The sequence below is a fragment of the Sinocyclocheilus anshuiensis genome, unplaced genomic scaffold (genome assembly GCF_001515605.1).
Source record: "Sinocyclocheilus anshuiensis isolate Anshui unplaced genomic scaffold, SAMN03320099.WGS_v1.1 scaffold274, whole genome shotgun sequence".
Lineage (NCBI taxonomy): Eukaryota > Metazoa > Chordata > Actinopteri > Cypriniformes > Cyprinidae > Sinocyclocheilus > Sinocyclocheilus anshuiensis.
In genome coordinates this window covers 1429146-1447981 of record NW_015547698.1, presented here as the reverse complement: position 1 = coordinate 1447981, position 18836 = coordinate 1429146, and the positions used below count along the sequence as shown (strand labels likewise).

General features: G+C 37.9%; 2 protein-coding genes across 5 annotated transcripts in view; both read right to left on the bottom strand.

Moving 5' to 3' along the window:
• Positions 1 to 291: 291 nt before the first annotated feature.
• Positions 292 to 1115, bottom strand: LOC107703719 (UPF0390 protein zgc136864-like). Its single transcript, XM_016506434.1, has 3 exons — positions 968 to 1115; positions 742 to 797; positions 292 to 661 (listed from the first exon to the last, which is right to left on the bottom strand). Exons 1-3 carry the CDS (start codon positions 1053 to 1055, stop codon positions 503 to 505), a joined length of 303 nt encoding a protein of 100 aa, XP_016361920.1. The 5' UTR covers positions 1056 to 1115; the 3' UTR covers positions 292 to 502.
• A 538-nt stretch (positions 1116 to 1653) lies between these two features.
• The window catches only part of LOC107703799 (VPS54 subunit of GARP complex), an 18299-nt gene continuing 1116 nt past the window's right edge, over positions 1654 to 18836 (bottom strand). Inside the window, exons 2-24 of one of the 4 annotated variants that reach the window (XM_016506529.1) lie at positions 17773 to 17952; positions 16203 to 16444; positions 14930 to 15011; positions 14767 to 14801; positions 13998 to 14129; positions 12715 to 13100; positions 12480 to 12606; positions 11467 to 11496; positions 11145 to 11252; positions 10986 to 11038; positions 10783 to 10879; positions 9401 to 9783; positions 7117 to 7243; positions 6786 to 6967; positions 6579 to 6691; positions 5944 to 6007; positions 5751 to 5856; positions 5520 to 5607; positions 4044 to 4165; positions 3884 to 3964; positions 3702 to 3809; positions 3524 to 3618; positions 1654 to 3081 (exon numbers count right to left, since the gene is read on the bottom strand). In XM_016506529.1, coding sequence (XP_016362015.1) covers positions 2976 to 3081; positions 3524 to 3618; positions 3702 to 3809; positions 3884 to 3964; positions 4044 to 4165; positions 5520 to 5607; positions 5751 to 5856; positions 5944 to 6007; positions 6579 to 6691; positions 6786 to 6967; positions 7117 to 7243; positions 9401 to 9783; positions 10783 to 10879; positions 10986 to 11038; positions 11145 to 11252; positions 11467 to 11496; positions 12480 to 12606; positions 12715 to 13100; positions 13998 to 14129; positions 14767 to 14801; positions 14930 to 15011; positions 16203 to 16444; positions 17773 to 17923 — 3018 coding nt within the window. In that variant the 5' untranslated portion in view covers positions 17924 to 17952 and the 3' untranslated portion in view covers positions 1654 to 2975. Of the gene's footprint in view, positions 3082 to 3523; positions 3619 to 3701; positions 3810 to 3883; positions 3965 to 4043; positions 4166 to 5519; positions 5608 to 5750; positions 5857 to 5943; positions 6008 to 6578; positions 6692 to 6785; positions 6968 to 7116; positions 7244 to 9400; positions 9784 to 10782; positions 10880 to 10985; positions 11039 to 11144; positions 11253 to 11466; positions 11497 to 12479; positions 12607 to 12714; positions 13101 to 13997; positions 14130 to 14766; positions 14802 to 14929; positions 15012 to 16202; positions 16445 to 17772; positions 17953 to 18836 lie in introns of those variants that run through there. The other 3 variants (XM_016506526.1, XM_016506527.1, XM_016506528.1) reach the window with 3 other exon arrangements.

Sequence of the window (18836 nt, the reverse complement as noted above, 5' to 3'; positions counted from 1 at the left end):
ACAAAGAAAATGAAGCAGGCGGAGAATCACAGCGCTCAGCCAATCACAGAACAAGCAGCATGTCCTTGACGGCAGGAAAACCTTCAGGGATTTTACCCTCACAGTCTAATAAAGTGAGTGCGGCTGCTTAACAGTGGAAAAAGTTGCTCTGGTTTACAAGATAAACCCAAAAAGGGGGGAAAGGGGCTATAAAACCAGAATACGATCATGAAATTAACTAGATTTAAAATATTAGCAATGCTTGCCCATGACAAAAATCGCTGTCACCAGGCATTATAATCACCATTTATTATATAAAAATAAGCACAGTCTAAAATATCATGGCCTGTTGCACACATGTAAGATTTGTCATATGTAATTTCCACACCGTGTTTCTTTTCTCCAAGAAAAAACCTTAAGAAGAATAAACTTCACTGTCAGTCCAGAGAGAGTGGTAAGCATTAGATTTTATATGATGGCGCCATCTAGCGGCTGTACAGCATACTACATTATTTGCCTGTCATCAGTTGGATTTGGAGGATCCGGCAGCTGGGTTTGAGGGTCCAGATGTCCCGCTTTTCCCCGCTGGAGTCTTCAGCACGCTCAGTTTCTTATGAAGGGACGTGCTGGCCTTCTGTGTGACTTCCTGCTCAATCCTGTTCCTGATGGCCACCTCCAAACCCTGCACCACAAATACAAACACACAAATTAAACCACTATTATTTAACACGGAATGCTTTTAAATGAGGACTGAACGTTTACCTTCTTCAGCTTCTGCTGTTGGACCACTTGAGCTTTTTTGGGTGCGATGATCCTTCCTGAAATATAGGATTTGAAGAAACTCATTTTACACCGATTAAACTGAAGTGCGCATGCGCGTCTGTATAGCCGCAAACACGCTCACTCGGCACGCTGCTAAGAATAAATCTCTAATTAGCGTAGTTTTACGTTCAGAGTACCCCTCTCTTCAAGAACACAATGTTTTTACCTCCTTTCTTGAGTCCTTTCGGTTTGTGTTGTTGCTTTTTAGCTCCTCCGGGTCGCTGCGCTTTGAATTTCTGTTTACCTTGAGGCATTTCTACGATCTGATCGCAGCCGGAAACAGAAAGACGTAACACACGAAATAGAATAAAAGTCTCTAAAACGCTTAGGATGAAATTTAAAATAAAAGTCTCTTCTAAATGCCAAACAGAGTGTGTGTGTGTGTGTGTGTGTGTGTGACGTAAATTATAAATAAAACACTATTTAATTAATATTAATAAAATAATGCAAATATACATTTGCATACTTAATTGAGAAACATTGCAAACTAATTTTAAGACTAACATGATTTATGAACCAAATGTTATTTAGGACTAGTTAGGCAGCTAGATTTGGAGAAACAGCCTACAAGTAATACACAAAATAAACAACAGCATTTGTGTTCACTGTGGCTTTATTAATAATAAAAAGTGCCACATTTTAAAAAGTCAAGCATGCCACAAGAGTTCTCCATCAGTATATTTCTTTGCCGAAACGAGGGCCCTCGACACACACACACGCACGCACTCACGCACTCACTCACTCACTCACACACAGACACTCACACAGACACTCACACACACAGACACACACACACACACACAGACACACACACAGATACACACAGACACACTCTCTCACACACAGACACACACACACACACTCTCTCACACACACAGACACACACAGACACACAGAGAGTTAGAAGTTTCTGATACCAAATAAAAGGTTAGGCACTTTTGAACCGGACAGAACGAGTGTTAAATAAAGTGACAGATGGATCCTCCTGAACCCACCATCAATGACAAGAGCTCACAGCAAAACAATACGGGATATAAAAACACACTTTCCATTCTCAACAACCAATCACAGGCCTCGATTTATTCAAATTAGCACTGGAGAAGAGGCAGGGTTACAGTAACACTGTGGATTCTGGAGAAATCAAGTTAATGCTCTAGTTTGCACATACAAGTTGTTATAATGACAAATCTTCACGAAGAATTCTTGCATTTTAAGACTTGGCTGCATCTTTGCAAGAACACAATGTTTCTCTTCTTCATTTCTCTGATTTTAGACTTCATTTTAAATTACTTTTCATAATTCAGTATAATAGGGTTCTGGAAGTCAGTGTAACCAATAACTTCAATAGTTTTAGTATCTAAACCTGATTATTGTAAAAGGCTTTATCTGATTTTGTTGAGTTTGAAGACGAGTACAAAAGATCTTCTCCATGTAGACCATATAAAGTAGACTTCATTTAAACAGTCAGATTCTCCCGATAAACATGAACTACAATCCTTGACCTTTAACCCTTTAGGTTTTAATACTTCAACTCAGCGACCCTGAGAACATGAAAACCAAGAGCAGCATTTAAATCATATTTATATTGGTGGAAAACAGAAAAAAAGTCAGCAAAATGTGTTTAAAACCTTTTAGTTTTAGTTCTTCAACCAGCCGTTATCACCTGAAAGCTTTGTGTGAAAAAAAGAAAAAACAAAAACATGATTGATCAATCCACAACAAAACTGATTAAAATAAATAACCATTCCTTGATTCCTCTGACTGTGATTAAATAATTCAGCAATAATAATAATAATAATAATAATAATCAGACAGAACTGCACACAAATGGAAAGATGCACTGTAGTGGCGGTAATGGAGGAGGCACTGAAGACGCGTCTCCGCTTTACAACAACAAAAAACATATTCCCCACAAATCCCAGCGGCGACTGATCAACCACTCAAGCTTGTCCTGATTTGGTCTCCACAGTAAATCTGTCGGTACCTCCCGGGACCGTCCTGTTAGCACACAGGCCCTGAAGAGTGCGTCTGTCACTGAGGTGCTGCTGGATCACTCCAGTGTCACGAGGTATTAAAACACACAAGAACTCGAGTCCTGAGTCTCTTCATCCACTGACCTCAGAGCTGGTCACCGTGACGAAGAGGCCTGATTGGCCGGGACGAGCTGTCCGTCATCACCTCTTCTGCTCCCAGGTCTCCGGCATGTTTAGGTCCAGATGCTCCAGAGAGCGCAGAGCCTGCACGTTCTCTGAGTAAAACGCCACGTCCACCATCACCAACCTGCAGAGAGACAAAGATGACGAGCAAATGTCATAAAGAACAAGTCACACCCCATTTATAATAGAAAAAACATTTCTATATAATAATAGACTGATAGAAAATGATAGTAAAAAATATACTAATTTTTAATATATATTCATTATATGTAAAATCAATATTAAAGACATTTTATTTATGTATAGTATATATTTATAAAGTAGATAAAATAAATTAAAACTACTAAAATAATAGTAGAAAAAATGTAATAATAATATTACAAATAATATATATTATAAATCATATATATGTATATATACATATATACATATTATTTAGATTTTACATTTTATATATTAAAATGTATTCAATATTTATTGTGCCGCTTTATATTTTTGTTTTTTTTTGTAATTCTCATAATCACTGGTGTTTCTCATTGCTGTAATACAGAAAACCGAACGCTCACCCATACTGAGGTCCGCCATCATTGACGACTCCCAGCCGCGCTAACTGTCTCTTCAGATGCAGCTTAAAGCTGGCGTTTATCCTGAGGAACAACATCTACACACAAACACACAATAAACACCATGAGTTTATAGTCTCGGTTCACGCTGACGGCTCCAGCATCACATGCGGCGTCTCACCTGCGTCTGCTCCTCCGGTAACAACTCATAAATGGCCTCGTGCATTTTGGCCATCTGTTTACACACGTTACGCAAACACGCAGACGGCATCGGCGCCTTCACCTCATACTGCAGAGAACACACACGGTTCAGCTGTGATAACCCACAGTAATACTACAGAGATCACAGAGATCCAAACCCACCTTAGACAGAGCCTTCTCAAACATACTGTCCATGATGGCCACAAGTTTGGCAGAGATCTCTGCGATGTGATCGTTATAGTCCTGAAGAGAGAGGAAGAACAGAGTGTTAGCAGTGTAAAACGGCTGTCACTGTGTGGTTTGTGGATGTGAGGATGTTTACCTTGGTGATGTGGTCGAAGTGTCTCAGTATGCTGTACTGTCTGGGCTGCAGTCTGGTCTCAAAGTGTGCTCTGATCACAGGGATGTAGTGAAGCACCAGCTGAAGACAGCGAGACGCCAGAGCTGAGGACACACACACACAAACAAACAAACACACACACACACACACACACACACTTTTGAGACTGTCACACATTCAACTGTAAAACAATAACTGCAAGTTTAAAATATTAAAGACATGTTATATTCAATATGTACTGAAATTGGTTTATGAACTGATATATCAGTATATATGAATTAGAGGTCAATGGATATTGGATTTTGCATCTGTTTACTGAATGTTAAATAATGTCTTTGCTTTACATTGAACTATGTTGAATTAAATGCCAGATAGAGTTTATTGTGCAACCAAAATAAGATTTTATACACAATGCAGGACTTTTAATTAGAAACAAGCCTGAAATGCACTAGGACTCTTATTTTGAAATGTATATGTTTTACTATTTGCTCATGTAAAAAGATGAGAGAGATTAAATATGCTCTCATACAACAATCTACAACAGATTACAATATAAATGCCATAATTCTTCAACAGTGGATCATAAGCGATTTTTTGGCATAAATGTGCCCAAATGTAAGACCTCTTACAATGATAATTAAGACTTTTGTTATACCATTTAAGACCTTGAATTTGATCAAATTAAGATTTCTTTAAGGACCCACAGTAACCCTGTGATAGGCATTAGCCAAATCAAGTTTTGCTTTCAGATTTAGGGTTGTGCTTTAAATTAAAATACCATCACTGCATCTACGAGACGCATCACGTGTGTTTTCTTACCCAGGTTTCTGGTGGTGATGGTTTTCAGGCCGACCACCTGCAGAGCTCCCGCCCCCAGCACCAGCTGACAGCTGCGAGAATTGAAGTGCTGTTCTCATGGAAACAAAGCACAACCTGTCAGTCAAGTGATGTCACAGTGCAGTGTGCAGCTGAACAAACTGAACATCTCTCTAACACACACACACACACACACACACACATATACACATACACACATACACACATACACACCTTGAGCAGGTCGGCGAGGCGTGTGAGGATGTCAGTGGTGATGGAGGGAATGTCATTCACACACTGGCAGTACTCCAGAAACATCCGGATCAGCAGCAGCTTAAATATGCTCTCATACAACAATCTACAACAGATTACAATATAAACGCCATAATTCTTCAACAGTGGATCATAAGCGATTTTTTGGCATAAATGCGCCCAAATGTAAGACCTCTTACAATGATAATTAAGACTTTTGTTATACCATTTAAGACCTTGAATTTGATCAAATTAAGATTTCTTTAAGGACCCACAGTAACCCTGTGATAGGCATTAGCCAAATCAAGTTTTGCTTTCAGATTTAGGGTTGTGCTTTAAATTAAAATACCATCACTGCATCTACGAGACGCATCACGTGTGTTTTCTTACCCAGGTTTCTGGTGGTGATGGTTTTCAGGCCGACCACCTGCAGAGCTCCCGCCCCCAGCACCAGCTGACAGCTGCGAGAATTGAAGTGCTGTTCTCATGGAAACAAAGCACAACCTGTCAGTCAAGTGATGTCACAGTGCAGTGTGCAGCTGAACAAACTGAACATCTCTCTAACACACACACACACACACACACACACATATACACATACACACATACACACATACACACCTTGAGCAGGTCGGCGAGGCGTGTGAGGATGTCAGTGGTGATGGAGGGAATGTCATTCACACACTGGCAGTACTCCAGAAACATCCGGATCAGCAGCAGCACCGTCCTGTCAGAGCACACAAAGGTTAAAGGTCACAATAGGGACAGGAGGAGAACTTACCGGTCAAATTAAGTTCCAGCACTGAAAACTCACCCGACCACAGCGTACTTCTGCCCGTCGACGCACAGAAACTCACTGGGCTTCCTGTCCTCAGACCCTGAGAAACGAAATACATTCATTACACTCCATTAAACGCCAATAATAAACTGCAATTATAAAAGATGCAGGTGTGTGATCAGCAAAGCACAAAAAGTACCTACTGTACTTAAAAACATTTTTTTTATTATTATTATTATTATTGTTGTTGTTAATAATAATAACCTATTTTACGGTAAAAATAAAAAATATTAAGAAGCAATTTACAATTATTATTGTTATTATTATTAATAATAACACCACTGCACAGTAAAATAAACAACAGTAAATATTATTAATGTTGTTGTTGCTGTTATTCATTATTCAAATTAATAATAATATTAATAATGACAATAATAATAATACATTTATAATACAGAAATCTGTATAAATATGTAAAAAATATGTTTACATTAATTACATTTTTTAACTTAAAGGGGTCATGAACTGCCTTTTTTTATTTTGTACTGTTCTCTGAGGTCCACTTATAATGTTATCAAGATTTTTACATCATAATTTAGAATAGGCTATTTTACGGAGATCCGTATAAATATGGAATTATTTATAAATATTAAATTGCAACAGTTTACTACCTGTGGGTTTGCGCTCAGGCAATGTGATGCGTCCATCAGCGATGGAGTCGACCAGATCCTGAAACTCAGCCGGGACCTCGGCCTGCTTCCACCGCTCATTATCCAGCAGCAGACTGCACACACATAACGAACCGGAACTCAGTCAGCTCTGACTGGAAGCTCACAGCTGTAAAATCTCACTCATTGAAAGCATGAGTGCAGCTGTACCTGAGTTTAGTCTTGCGCTCCTCGTGGAAGCGCTGCACGAAGCGGTTGGCCTGACTCTGCAGCGCCCCCCTCAGGCTCATGCTGCGCCGGCCGCACAGCTCCTCAGTGTCTCTGGCGAACGACTCCACCGCTTGACTCAAACACACAAACTCTGACGAGCTCAAGCGCTCCAGAGAGCCGTCCTGCACAACCAGACTGACATTAACAGCTGTGTTTCGTAATGTCAGCGTTATGTAACTCGTACAGGTGGAGGCCAACTCGTCATGTTTGAAGGAATTTTGAAAGCAGCGATCCGTTAAAGCGATCAAACCGGTTGTGTGTGTGTGTTTACCTTGGCTCGGGTCATGAGCACTTTGACGCAGCGGTCGTGACTGACGTCTGACGCCGTGTACAGCAGCTCCTGAACGTTATTGGCCACCCGACTCAACTCCAGATCAGACGGCATGACGTCCTCACTACTGCCAGACAGAAGAGACATGTTTAAAATATTTTCATAGCCGGTTTATTCATGCCGTCACACAAAAGATTTTATATATATATATATATATATATATATATATATTAGGGTTGTCAAAAACATTTCAAATTGCGAATATTCGTCGAATTTAAAATAAAAATCCACATTCGAACTTTAGGTGTGCGTAAAGGAGGCAGCTAGCCTATCCAGTTGAAGCCACTAGATGCGGCGCTGCTACGTTGTTAATGACAAATATTGCAGGAAAAGAGAACATCAATGCGGAGATGTTGTTGTTTACGTCAAAACTGAAACCAAGCCGTATATTTATGAAAGTCTCTTCTGCTCACCAATTTATTTGATAAAAAAATACAGTAAAAACAGTAACATTGTGAAATATTATTATAATTTAAAATAGCCATTTTATAAGTGAATATATGTAAAAATTTAATTTATTCCTGTAACCAAAAGTTACTTTTTAGCATCATTACTCTAGTCTTCAGTGTCACATGATTCTTCATCATCTTTTATGCTATAATTTCTTATGCTGATTTGGAAATTTTTCCAAACTAAATTATATGTTTAATAAAAAATAAATAAATAAATAAACATAATTAGTCTAAATTGCGTAGTTAATTTAGTTAAAATGAAGTTATTGTGTCTGGACTGATGAAGGTCTTCTGTTTTGTGATGTTATTGAATTTCTGAACTGTAATTCCTGTCATTTCAGTTTGGCTTCCTGTAGGGCTATTTCAAATTCACACAGCTAAAATGATGAATTTTGCTGTATGTACTCCTTCTACACATGTTCACATTGTAATTTAGTATGTAAATTGTGTAACACAATGTGTGTTTGTATTACATGATTTACTGCCAAAGCTGTTGTACAGTCAGAGAGCTGGTTGTTGATCAGATCCTATTAAGAACAATGAGCAGGACGTCCCGTGGGACGGGCCAAATGAAGAGGGTCATCAGTCCTCAGATAGTTGCCGCTGTCATGGGTCAGTGGAGGGGGCCAGCAATTAAACAGCAGCTTTATGAGTGATGACCTACTTGTGCGAGAGGCGTGAGTTCCGCCATCGATTCTTCTGCTCAGAGTTTCTGAGACACGGACAGATTGATTCCTGGAGAAACAACACAAAGCAGTTTGCCATAAAAATACAAAAGAAACATCTATAAAGAGGTTTCTCAACAGGACATGCATGAAAAATCTTCTTTGATTTCTACTATTGTTTCTATTAAGCGCACTCATTTAATGTCATAAAAGTAAATCAACTTTGACATTATTTATGGATCATTAATAGACAAGCTACAACGATGTAAGTGTCGTTGCATTTTAATGTTTTTGTTAGCCTATCCAGTTGAAGCCACTAGATTGTAGCGTTGTTAACACTAGCATTGTTAATTACAAATATTGTGTGAAAATAGAACATCAATGCGGAGAAGATCTTGTTTACGTCAAAATTGAAACCAAGCCGTTCACACAGAACGCATATTTCGCGCATTTTCTAGAGCAGGGTTGGACACCCCTGTTCTAGAGGGACATCGATCACCGTTGCACTCGCGTCTCACACAAAAGAAGCCGCATGTTAGAAAGCCATGTAAAATTAATGCAAGTTCAACTTTGAAAAAACATATCTCGAGACTTTATGGCGTTTTTTTCCCCCATCCCACTGCAACTTGTTTTTTTAAATGAAAAATGTACTCCGCGTGATTTGCTTTCGGCCCTTTGTATTAAACTATACATACATACATGATGCTGTTTAAGCAACTTCATTATAATTGGTTTATAAACATTATTTTAAACATTATGCAGTTTTTTTCACAGATTATGCTTTGAATAAACGTGCATTAGATCTTCAGAAATCACTCTAATATGCTGATTTGCTGCTCAAGAAACATTTCTAATTATTATCAATGCTGAAAACAGTTGTGCTGCTTCATATTTTTGTGGAAACTGTGATACATGTCTTTTCAGAATTATTTGATGCATAGAAAGTTCAAAATAACAGCATTTATTATTTTATTAGATTTGATAAGTTTAATGCATACTCCTTGAATAGAAGTACTTGTTTCTTTAAAAAAAAAAAATCTTTCTGACCCCAAACTTTTGAATCATAGAAATGCTGTATACAGTATGTCATCTGTAATGCTAACTCACATCACAGCAGCACCCCCTATGGGCAGGGAGGAGGTAGTGTTGGCGTTGTGTTCCCTGCTGGAGGAAGATTCGGTGGTTGCGGAGGCCGAGTCGCTCCCGCAGGTCTCCGTGTGCATCTGTGCTCTCAGCTGCGCATGTGCTGTCGCGTTACTTCGCTGCTCCGCTTCATTCAGCGCATCGCTGATGAACAGCCCCTCGTGAGTGAGATACGCGAGCTCCGCCTCTCCTGAATGAAGGGTGGAGCCTCCAGACTCCTCCTCCTCTTCATCCTCATTGGTCCTGCCATCAGAATGATTGGTTGCCGAGGAAACGTCTGCTAGCCGACTCCTCTGGCTGCTGTCTAGCACCTCCAGCACCACGTTGCGGATGACGCTGAGCGTAGCCTGAAACAAACACGGGTGAGTTTGCATTGTGGCGGATCACTGCATTACTGAGGAAACGTTTCGACTGTGACATCTAGGCATAAAGTTCAAGTTCACCCTGCAAAGAATCTAGACATATCTCAATAGTAATGCTGCTTTAGCCTTACTAGTGTTGTTATTGTTAACAAAAATTGAAACTAAAACTATTAAATACTTTTTAGTAATTAAATTAAAGCTAAAAATGTAAATAAAATATTCAAAATTAAATAAAATACAAAAACGAATATAATATTAAAATATATTAGAAATATTAGAAAAAAAATAGAAAAAAATCCTAATAAAATTAAATTTTTAGCTAAATAAAAATATTTTTAAAAGATATTAAAAATGGCAAAAGCACAAAACAAAATAATGAAAACTTAATCAAAATAAATAGCCAATGAAAAACTACAACTTGAACTAAAAATTTAAGTACTAAAATTACTAAAAGTGAAATAAAAATTAAAGCTAAATAGAAATATTAAATACACAAAAACTATCAAAATTACAAGGACGAAAACATAAATACGTTAATTCAAAATATTAATAAATACTACAATAGTATATAAATAATATTACAATAACACAGATCCTGCCATGCTATTAATGCATCTTTATTACAGTTATCATAACTGTTATGAAACAACTGCATTCTCTATTAGCACGATAATGCAGTAAATCTAAAATGACTAAGCAGCTATTTGACTATTGTTTACATTGACTAATAGCCTGCGTGGCCCGGGTGACGTCAGCCAAAAATGAAAGTTGTTTCAAAGGCAGAACTGGTACATTTTGATGTTTTATTAGCTAGAACAGATTAATAAGACCAGCAACGTCGAATAAGAGTCTATTCTGGTGTTGTGTTGACCAAGTGAAGCTTTCTGAATGTCAGTGAATGCTCATAAGGTGGTTTATAGCGCGTATAGCGCGTTTAGTCAGGGTTTTTCCACTGCAAGTCCAGAAGAATATAAGTTATGTTACCTTGATCCTCTTGAGGAACAGGATGAAGTGTTCAAAAATATCCAGCAGCAGATCAAACCACTGATGAAACGTCATCAAGCGCATCTGCTCATGTAATCTACATCACACACACACACACACACACACACACACACACACACAGACAGCTGTGATAAACAGTGCTGTGATCATTTATACTAAACATATATATATATATAACTCACTTGACAGTGTCTGCATCGATCTCACTGATCTGCAACACAGACTTCACAACACACTGCAGGGAAAAAAAAAAAAAAAGAGAAGTCATACAAAGAAACATTCATTTTTGTTTCGATGTTCCACTTTTCTGCTCCGTCTCGTGTTTCTGTCATGTGGTGCACCTGTCGAACGATGTTCTTGGCGGCTTGGATCATCTCCTCGCTGTAGATGTCCAGGAAATCCAGCTTCCTCTGTCTCAACAGGCCAAAGACCAGAGACTGCAAGCGATCCTGTAATGAATACACACATAATCACATCACGAGCAAATGAAAACATCAGCCGTAACACATGCTGCGGAGATGATCTTGATTTGATTTCCAATTACAATAAATCAGACTTAATTTGTCATCATCTGTGGTTTTGTACTTTCATTAAGGAAATTAAATTGGATCGGCGGTTTAGTCGGGTTCGTTGGCGTGGGATTTGGAGCATTACATGAACAACCTTTCCTGATGCCGCAGGCTGCTCTGTGACCTGTATGAGAAGATCTGACACTGTAAACCTCAAACCAACACTGGCCCACATCCAACACAAACATGACCTGATTTACAGAGCACAGTCTCGTGATCGGATTCATGGGGTTGCATTTATTTCACACCTGGAAACTACTGTTGTGGTGTGCATGCAACACAATTCACGTTCAACGACATTTACTCACGAGTTCCGTTTCACGTTTGAAATGACGTGACGGGAAAACCTGCACCAATGCCAGAATGCCTGGGTTTTCAGATGACAAAAAAAAGTGTTGATTTTTTTTTTTCTCTATTTCTTGTTCAAAAGTTCAGGGTCAGTGGGTGTTTATTTTAAATGAATTAAACTTCTATTCAGCAAGGATGCATTAAATTGATCAAAAGTGACAGTAAAACATTTAGAATGTTACAAAAGATTCCCATTTCAAATAAACGCTGTTCTTTTGAACTTTCTGTTCATTAAAGAATACTGAAAAATAAAATGTTTCAGTTTCCACAAAAATAACAAGCAGCACAGCTGTTTTCAGCATTGATAATAATCAGAAATGTTTCTTGAGCAGCAAATCAGCATATTAGAATGATTTCTGAAGATCATGTGACACTGAAGACTGGAGTAATGATGCTGAAAATACAGCTTTGATCACAGGAATAAATTACAATTTATTCATATATAACAGTTATTTTAAATTAGAATATTATTTCACAAGTTTACCGTTTTTATATTTTTGATCAAATAAATGCAGCCTTGGTGAGCAGAAGAGACTCTCACTGATCTCCAACTTTTAAACTTTAAATAAGAACATCTGCATGCATTTAAACCTTTCTATATATTGAATGCATTTTTGCAGTTTGGTTTCGATAAATGCTCTTTTAGGAGGAAGTTTTGTGCTGTGAGAGTTATGGTATGTTGTCACAGTACAACGAACTCTTTTATTTCAGAAGATAAAGGCACATTTGATTCCTGGTGACACGTGAAAGACGCCTGACCTTCTCCAGGACCTGACTGTCCTCCTCAAAGGCTCGATTGAGATCGCTCTGAGTGTACGTGGAGAAATCGGCCACCATCATCTTATCGATCAACCTCTCCATCTCACAGAGCTGAGAAGCCAAATGTCTGCGGACAGAGACACGAACAACAGGAAATAAACCGCATGCCCACATTCTTATTCTTCTGTTCCTTGTAAGTATGTTTCCTGGTAAACGTGTGCGTGTGTTTTTGCACCTGAAGCTGTGAATCCCCTGCAGTTCCTGCTGCAGCACTTCTTTGGTGGTGGCAATGAGCTCCAGCGCCCCCACGAACTCTGAGGTGGAGAGGAGCAGCTGCACCGTGGGCTGCGTCTGGTGCACGGCGGCCATCAGCTTGAGTTTGTTGTGTAGCTTAATGCAGTTGCTGCGGGTCAGAGCGTCGCGCAGCGCTCGCAGCGGCCCTCTGCACATCACGCGGTCGATGGCGGCGGTGCGCGCGCGGAGCTTGGCCACAGCGTCGGCCGTTTCTCGCAGACGGTCCTGGAGCTCGTGCTGCGACGACATGGCGTGGAAAAAAGCCTCGGAGCGGAGAGAGATCTGCCGAGCGATGCTCACCTCCACCACGTCCAGATAGTGACTCAACTACAGAAAACCAGACACCCGTCACATTAAGAGCCTTTCATTATGGAATGTTCTGCCAGACTGTTTACTTCATTTGTAAACAATACATCAAAATTAATGCAAACTGGCATATGTGACCCTGGAGCACAAAAGCAGTCTTAAGTCGCTGGGGTATATTTGTAGCAAAAGCCAAAAAAAACATTGTATGGGTCAAAATTATTGATTTTTCTTTTATGCCAAAAATCATTAGGATATTAAGTAAAGATCATGTTCCATGAAGATATTTTATAAATTTCCTACCAAAAATATATCAAAACTTAATTTTTGATTAGTAATATGCATTGCTTAGAACTTCATTTGGACAACTTTAAAGGCGATTTTCTCAATATTTAGATTTTTTTGCACCCTCAGATTCCAGATTTTCAAATAGTTGTATCTCAGCCAAATATTGTCCTGTCCTAACAAACCATACATCAATGGAAAGCTTATTTATTTAACTTTCAGATGATGTATAAATCTCAATTTTGATAAATTTACCCTTATGACTGGTTTTGTGGTCCAGGGTCACATATTGGTTAACTAAAACCATGAAAAATATGTGTTACTCAAAATAAAATAATCTTTAACTGAAAATTATTTTTTTTTTATTTCAGCTAGTTGTCAAGGCATCATTTCTCATTTTGATGTACTAAAATAATGTAAACTAAAACTCAAAAAAAGAAAAAGAAAAAAAGTCAAACTATATAGGCATATTAAAAAAATTAAAATGACAAAACGCAAGAAAATTACTAAAACTTTAGCTAAAATTAAAAAATAAAATAAAATAAAAACTAATTCAAATAATAATATTTGAATGATACTCAAATAGCACTGATTGGTAGTGACGACTTATGGTACTAAATAATGACAGATTGGCACCTTTTCCTGCAGTAACCGTGACGACGCAACATCTCGGCTGTTCTTGCCCCCGGCGACACTGAAGTGCGACCACGGCAACACGGCGTTAAACGTGGCTGGATCATTCAACACAAACTCAGGCTTCATGAACATCTGAGGGAGACGAAGAGAAGAAGATTAACATTTTTGATTTTCATTTAAAATAAAAAAGCAGTGACGCACACTTTTCAAGTCAACAACATTTCATACTTTGGTTTAAAGCAGATCTATCTTTGAAAGACGTCTCTTCTGCTCACCGAGGCTGCATTCATTTGATCAAAAATACAGTAAAACAGTAATATTGTGAAATATTTTTACAATTTAAAAACTGTTTTATGTGAATATATGTTCAACTGTAATTTATTCCTGTGATCAAAGCTGAATTTTCAGCATCATTACTCCAGTCTTCAGTGTTACATGATCTTCAGAAATCATTCTAATATGCTGCTCGAGAAACATTTCTGATTATTATCAATGCTGAAAACAGTTGTGCTGCTTCATATTTTTGTGGAAACCGTGATGCATTTTTCAGGATTCTTTGATGAAAAGAAAGTTAGAATAGAAACAGAAATCTTCTGTAACATTATGAATGTGTTTACTGTCACTTTTGACCAATTTAATGCAGCATTGCTGAATAAAAGTATTAATTTCTTCAAACCTTCCCAAACTTTTGAACTGTAATGTATAACTCATGGTAGGTCTGTACTTTTAAATAGCCATTTCTGCATGGAGAAACTAAATGTGAATTTACCTTGGGCACCTGCTCCAGTTCAGCTCTGGCTTTATCTACAAGACAAATGAGCCACAAACACACATTACAGAAGCAAAACAGTTCATCTGACTTCCTCCAACATAATAGAGAATGCTTGTGTTCTGATACCCTGATGATGGCAACTTATTTCAATGAACCGTACCGTGATTATTCGTGATGGTGGGCACTGACAGATCGTCTTTGTTCAGGCAAATATTCTTACAGCGCTCGTGAATCTTCTCCCTCTGAGAGACACAAACAAACAGTCAGCGTGAGATCCTTGTGTACGACACCCTCGACAGCAACATTTCCAAAACAGATTCTGACTTTCCGATCCTGGTGCGCAGAACAGAGCCAGCTGACAACTGGAAAAGGATCTTCTTGCGAAGGAAACGCAGAGGCTCATTCTTCAGAAGCGTCACAGGTGGAAAACCAGAGTCATGTAACCTTCAGAAAACCACAGAGACAAACAGCCTGCCATCGTCTTGAGCCCAGTCTGTGTTCTCACGAGTGTGCGAGATAAACTCAAGCAACCCAGAAGAAATAAGTACTTCTCCGGCTTAAGAACTGACAGGGAACAGAACAAGACCCTCAGTGTCTATTAATACACCGCGAGGTTACTAACAACACACACACAGGCCTCCAAACCCTAGTGAGATGCCTACATAGACAGCAGCAGTCATACATGTGCTCCAGAAGCAAAGCTGGCTTTAAAATGCTCTGTTTTAAAATGGCTTATTTTAATCAACATTTGTGCATTGACTTTGTGGTTATGATTATTGGCAGTATTATATATATTTATACTATTATGGTATTTATAAATATTTTAAACTAGATACTATTTCCATATCTATTTGTCTTTAATTTATTTTTATTTAATTTTAGTGTGTGCTATATGTTGGTTGTGTTTAGTGGTAGTGTTATTTTAGTAATATTTATATACTATTATGGTATTTATTTATATATTTTTAAATGAGCTTTATTTTTATATTTTCAGCTTTTATTTTAATTTTAGTTTTCTATGTGCTTTTGTCATTTATATTCATTTTTGTTTATATATATATTTTTTTTCTTTTTACTTCAAATTAGATGTATTTTTTTCAGTACCAAGTAAACAATTCTAATTTTATACGATATTATTTTAGATAGTCAATATAATTTTATTTCAGTTTCTAATTCTCATTTAATTTTTTTATTTTAATTTTGTAAGTTTTTTTTCATCCATATTCCATTCATGTATTTTATTTCAGCCTTATTTAGATTATAAAAAACGATTTTAATAGTTCTAGTTGATAAAACATTGGTGCTTATTGGAGGATCATAAGCATCAGTCACTGCCAAATCAGTCACATTATGAGGTGTGATGATCCTGTCGATGTAGCCAGTGAAGCAGTCGGTTTCAGAAGGCAGTGTGTGAATAATTCAGCTGCTGTCACCTGAGCCGTCTCCTGCAGGTAGGAGCTGAAGTGTTCTCGGCTGATGTTGGGCAGGTAGAATGAAGGCATGACGTCGGTCTCGGTGAAGTCCAGGCCCCACGTCTTAGTGAAGAAGTCCGACTCTCTCTTGGCCAGCCTGGGGTCGTTCAGGGCCGCGGGGAGGTTCACTTTAGAGTTATACACAGTCCAGCGGTGCTGGTCGGCCACAACGGACGGCCCGTCACAGAGACCACGACCCTCGCCTGTTCAGACGATGATAGAGAGTCAGGAGGATGGATTTTAGGATTTAAAAAAAAAAAGTTATTACAGTCAACTAAAACCAGAAAAAAACTGTAACTTAAAATAAAATAAATGTTAACTGAAATAAATAAGTAGTAATGAACAGAAAATAAATAGAAATAAACATAAAATACATTTTAAAAATTACAATAAAAAAAACATTTCAAATTTTTTAATTTCTCTACAACTAAAACTAGTCAAATAGTTTTTGGTAAAAATGACATATGACAAATTTTGCCTAGGCAAATAATGGTCTCTGAAATAAAATATGTTTAACTTGTAGTACTAAACTAAACTAATTAACTTTTAACTTAACGTAACGTAACGTAACGTAACGTAACGTAACGTAACTTAGCGTAACGTAACGTAACGTAACGTAACGTAACGTAACTTAACGTAACTTAACGTAACTTAACTTAACGTAACTTAACGTAACTAGGTGTTGATGGTTTTTGGACTGACTAAAGTCAACTAAAACCATTAAAAAAAAATTCTTATTAAAAGAAACTTTAACTGAAATAAAATTAAGTGTAAAAAACATTAAACTTACATTTTATTTCAGCTAGTTGCCAAGGCAACATTTCCCATTTTTGTTTAGTTTGCTTTGAATACTAAAATAACAGAAAATGTAACAGAATATTTAAAAAAAAGAAAATTATATTAACATGACAAAACCACAACAAAATGAATAAAACTTCAACTGAAATTAAATTGAAAACAAAAAATATAAAAATAAAATCTAATTCAAAATATGAACAAAAAAAGTAGGGCTGTGCAAAACATCGAATTTGATTTTCATGCGCATCTCGTCAGTAAAGCCTCTCCTGTGATTAGTAGTAAATCTCCAGCACGTGCTTTCAGATGGAGGGCCACATCTTACACTTTTGAAGAAGTTTAGTTATTGTTCTGTATAACAGCAGTGTTATTGTAGTGTAATTGATATACTATATAATAATATAATATACTTTTTTGTAGGGCTGTGGAGCTGCATTTACTACACAGAGCCGTAGTTCACTGACAAGCTACACAAAATCACGTTCAAAATCACAGGCGATTCGCCTGTGATTTTGAACGTGATTTTGTGTAGCTTGTCAGTGAACTACGGCTCTGTGTAGTAAATGCAGCTCCACAGCCCTACAAAAAAGTATATTATATTATTATATAGTATATCAATTACACTACAATAACACTGCTGTTATACAGAACAATAACTAAACTTCTTCAAAAGTGTAAGATGTGGCCTTTTTAAGAAGAAGAGCTGATCCCAGATCAAGCGCTGCTGATCTCTCACCGGTGGGCTCTTTAGGGCAGACGTCCGGTAAGGAGCGCAGTGTTCGATAGTGTCTGGGGGCCATCGAAGGGTCCCTGGGCTTCCGGAAGAGCCCATCGCTGGTGCCGCCGCTGGACTGAGGGATCGGAGACGAGCCCTGATTAGAGGACATCACTGCGGATCCCTCACATATGAAGCTGACTGGAAGGAGAGCACAAGAACACACATCAACTTCCTGTCAGCACAGGAAGTACCTGTCTTTTAGGAGAAAAGCACTAGAATTCCCTTCAAACTAATGTCAGATTGGTTTAAACAGTTAACAGTGTAATACTAAATGTATCAGTCAAATGATGGGAAACAGGTTTAAACATGACAAAATTCCCCTTGACTTCTCACATAGTCGTGTCATTAATATAATCAGCAAAATATCTGTTCCGCCCACACCGAGAACAAAAACAAGTGAGTCAGAGTGAAAAACGTAAAGAGGAAGATGAATTCAGATGCACACACACCCCGAACGTCTTGCAGCCGTGTGTGCAGAAATCTGAATCACTTCTAGCCGTTTAATCAGATGTTTGGACCAGATTTCACACCTGAGTGAGCAGACAGAGAGAAAACTGCAGCCTGAGCCTGGATTTGGACTGTGATCCTGGACTAGCGTGAGGGTGAGATCTGAACCAAAGCAGCGGATGGAGAGCACGGCACACGTCTGCTTTCTAATATCCAGAATGAGAAACGAAAGCGCTGCGGTTTGACTTCAGCTGCTGCCGAGTCAGAGAGCAGGAAGAGCCCAACCAACTCTATAAAGACTCCTGCAAGCAACCACACGCTCATCCAGCACAACTCACCCAAGAGCCTGTCAAGAACTTATTCCAGTCATATTTCACTCAAAGATTAAAATGAAAAACAATGCTTTATGTAAAGAAAATTAATATTTTTTTATGTAAAGAAAATGTATTCTTTTTCTTGCATTGTGACAGTGTTTTTATGATAACTGATCACATTTTTCCCCAAATTCTCATTAGTATTAGACAAAAAAATGTTTAATTAATTAATAAAAAAAATTGTTTATAATAATATATATA

Excerpts from the sequence above, each read along its gene's own strand:
- LOC107703719 (XM_016506434.1), bottom strand. The coding sequence starts at position 1,055 with ATGCCTCAAGGTAAACAGAAATTCAAAGCGCAGCGACCCGGAGGAGCT. Across the intron at positions 798-967 it reads GAAAGGACTCAAGAAAGGAG|GAAGGATCATCGCACCCAAA; the intron begins GTAAAAACATTG and ends CCTATATTTCAG. Across the intron at positions 662-741 it reads AACAGCAGAAGCTGAAGAAG|GGTTTGGAGGTGGCCATCAG; the intron begins GTAAACGTTCAG and ends TTTGTGGTGCAG.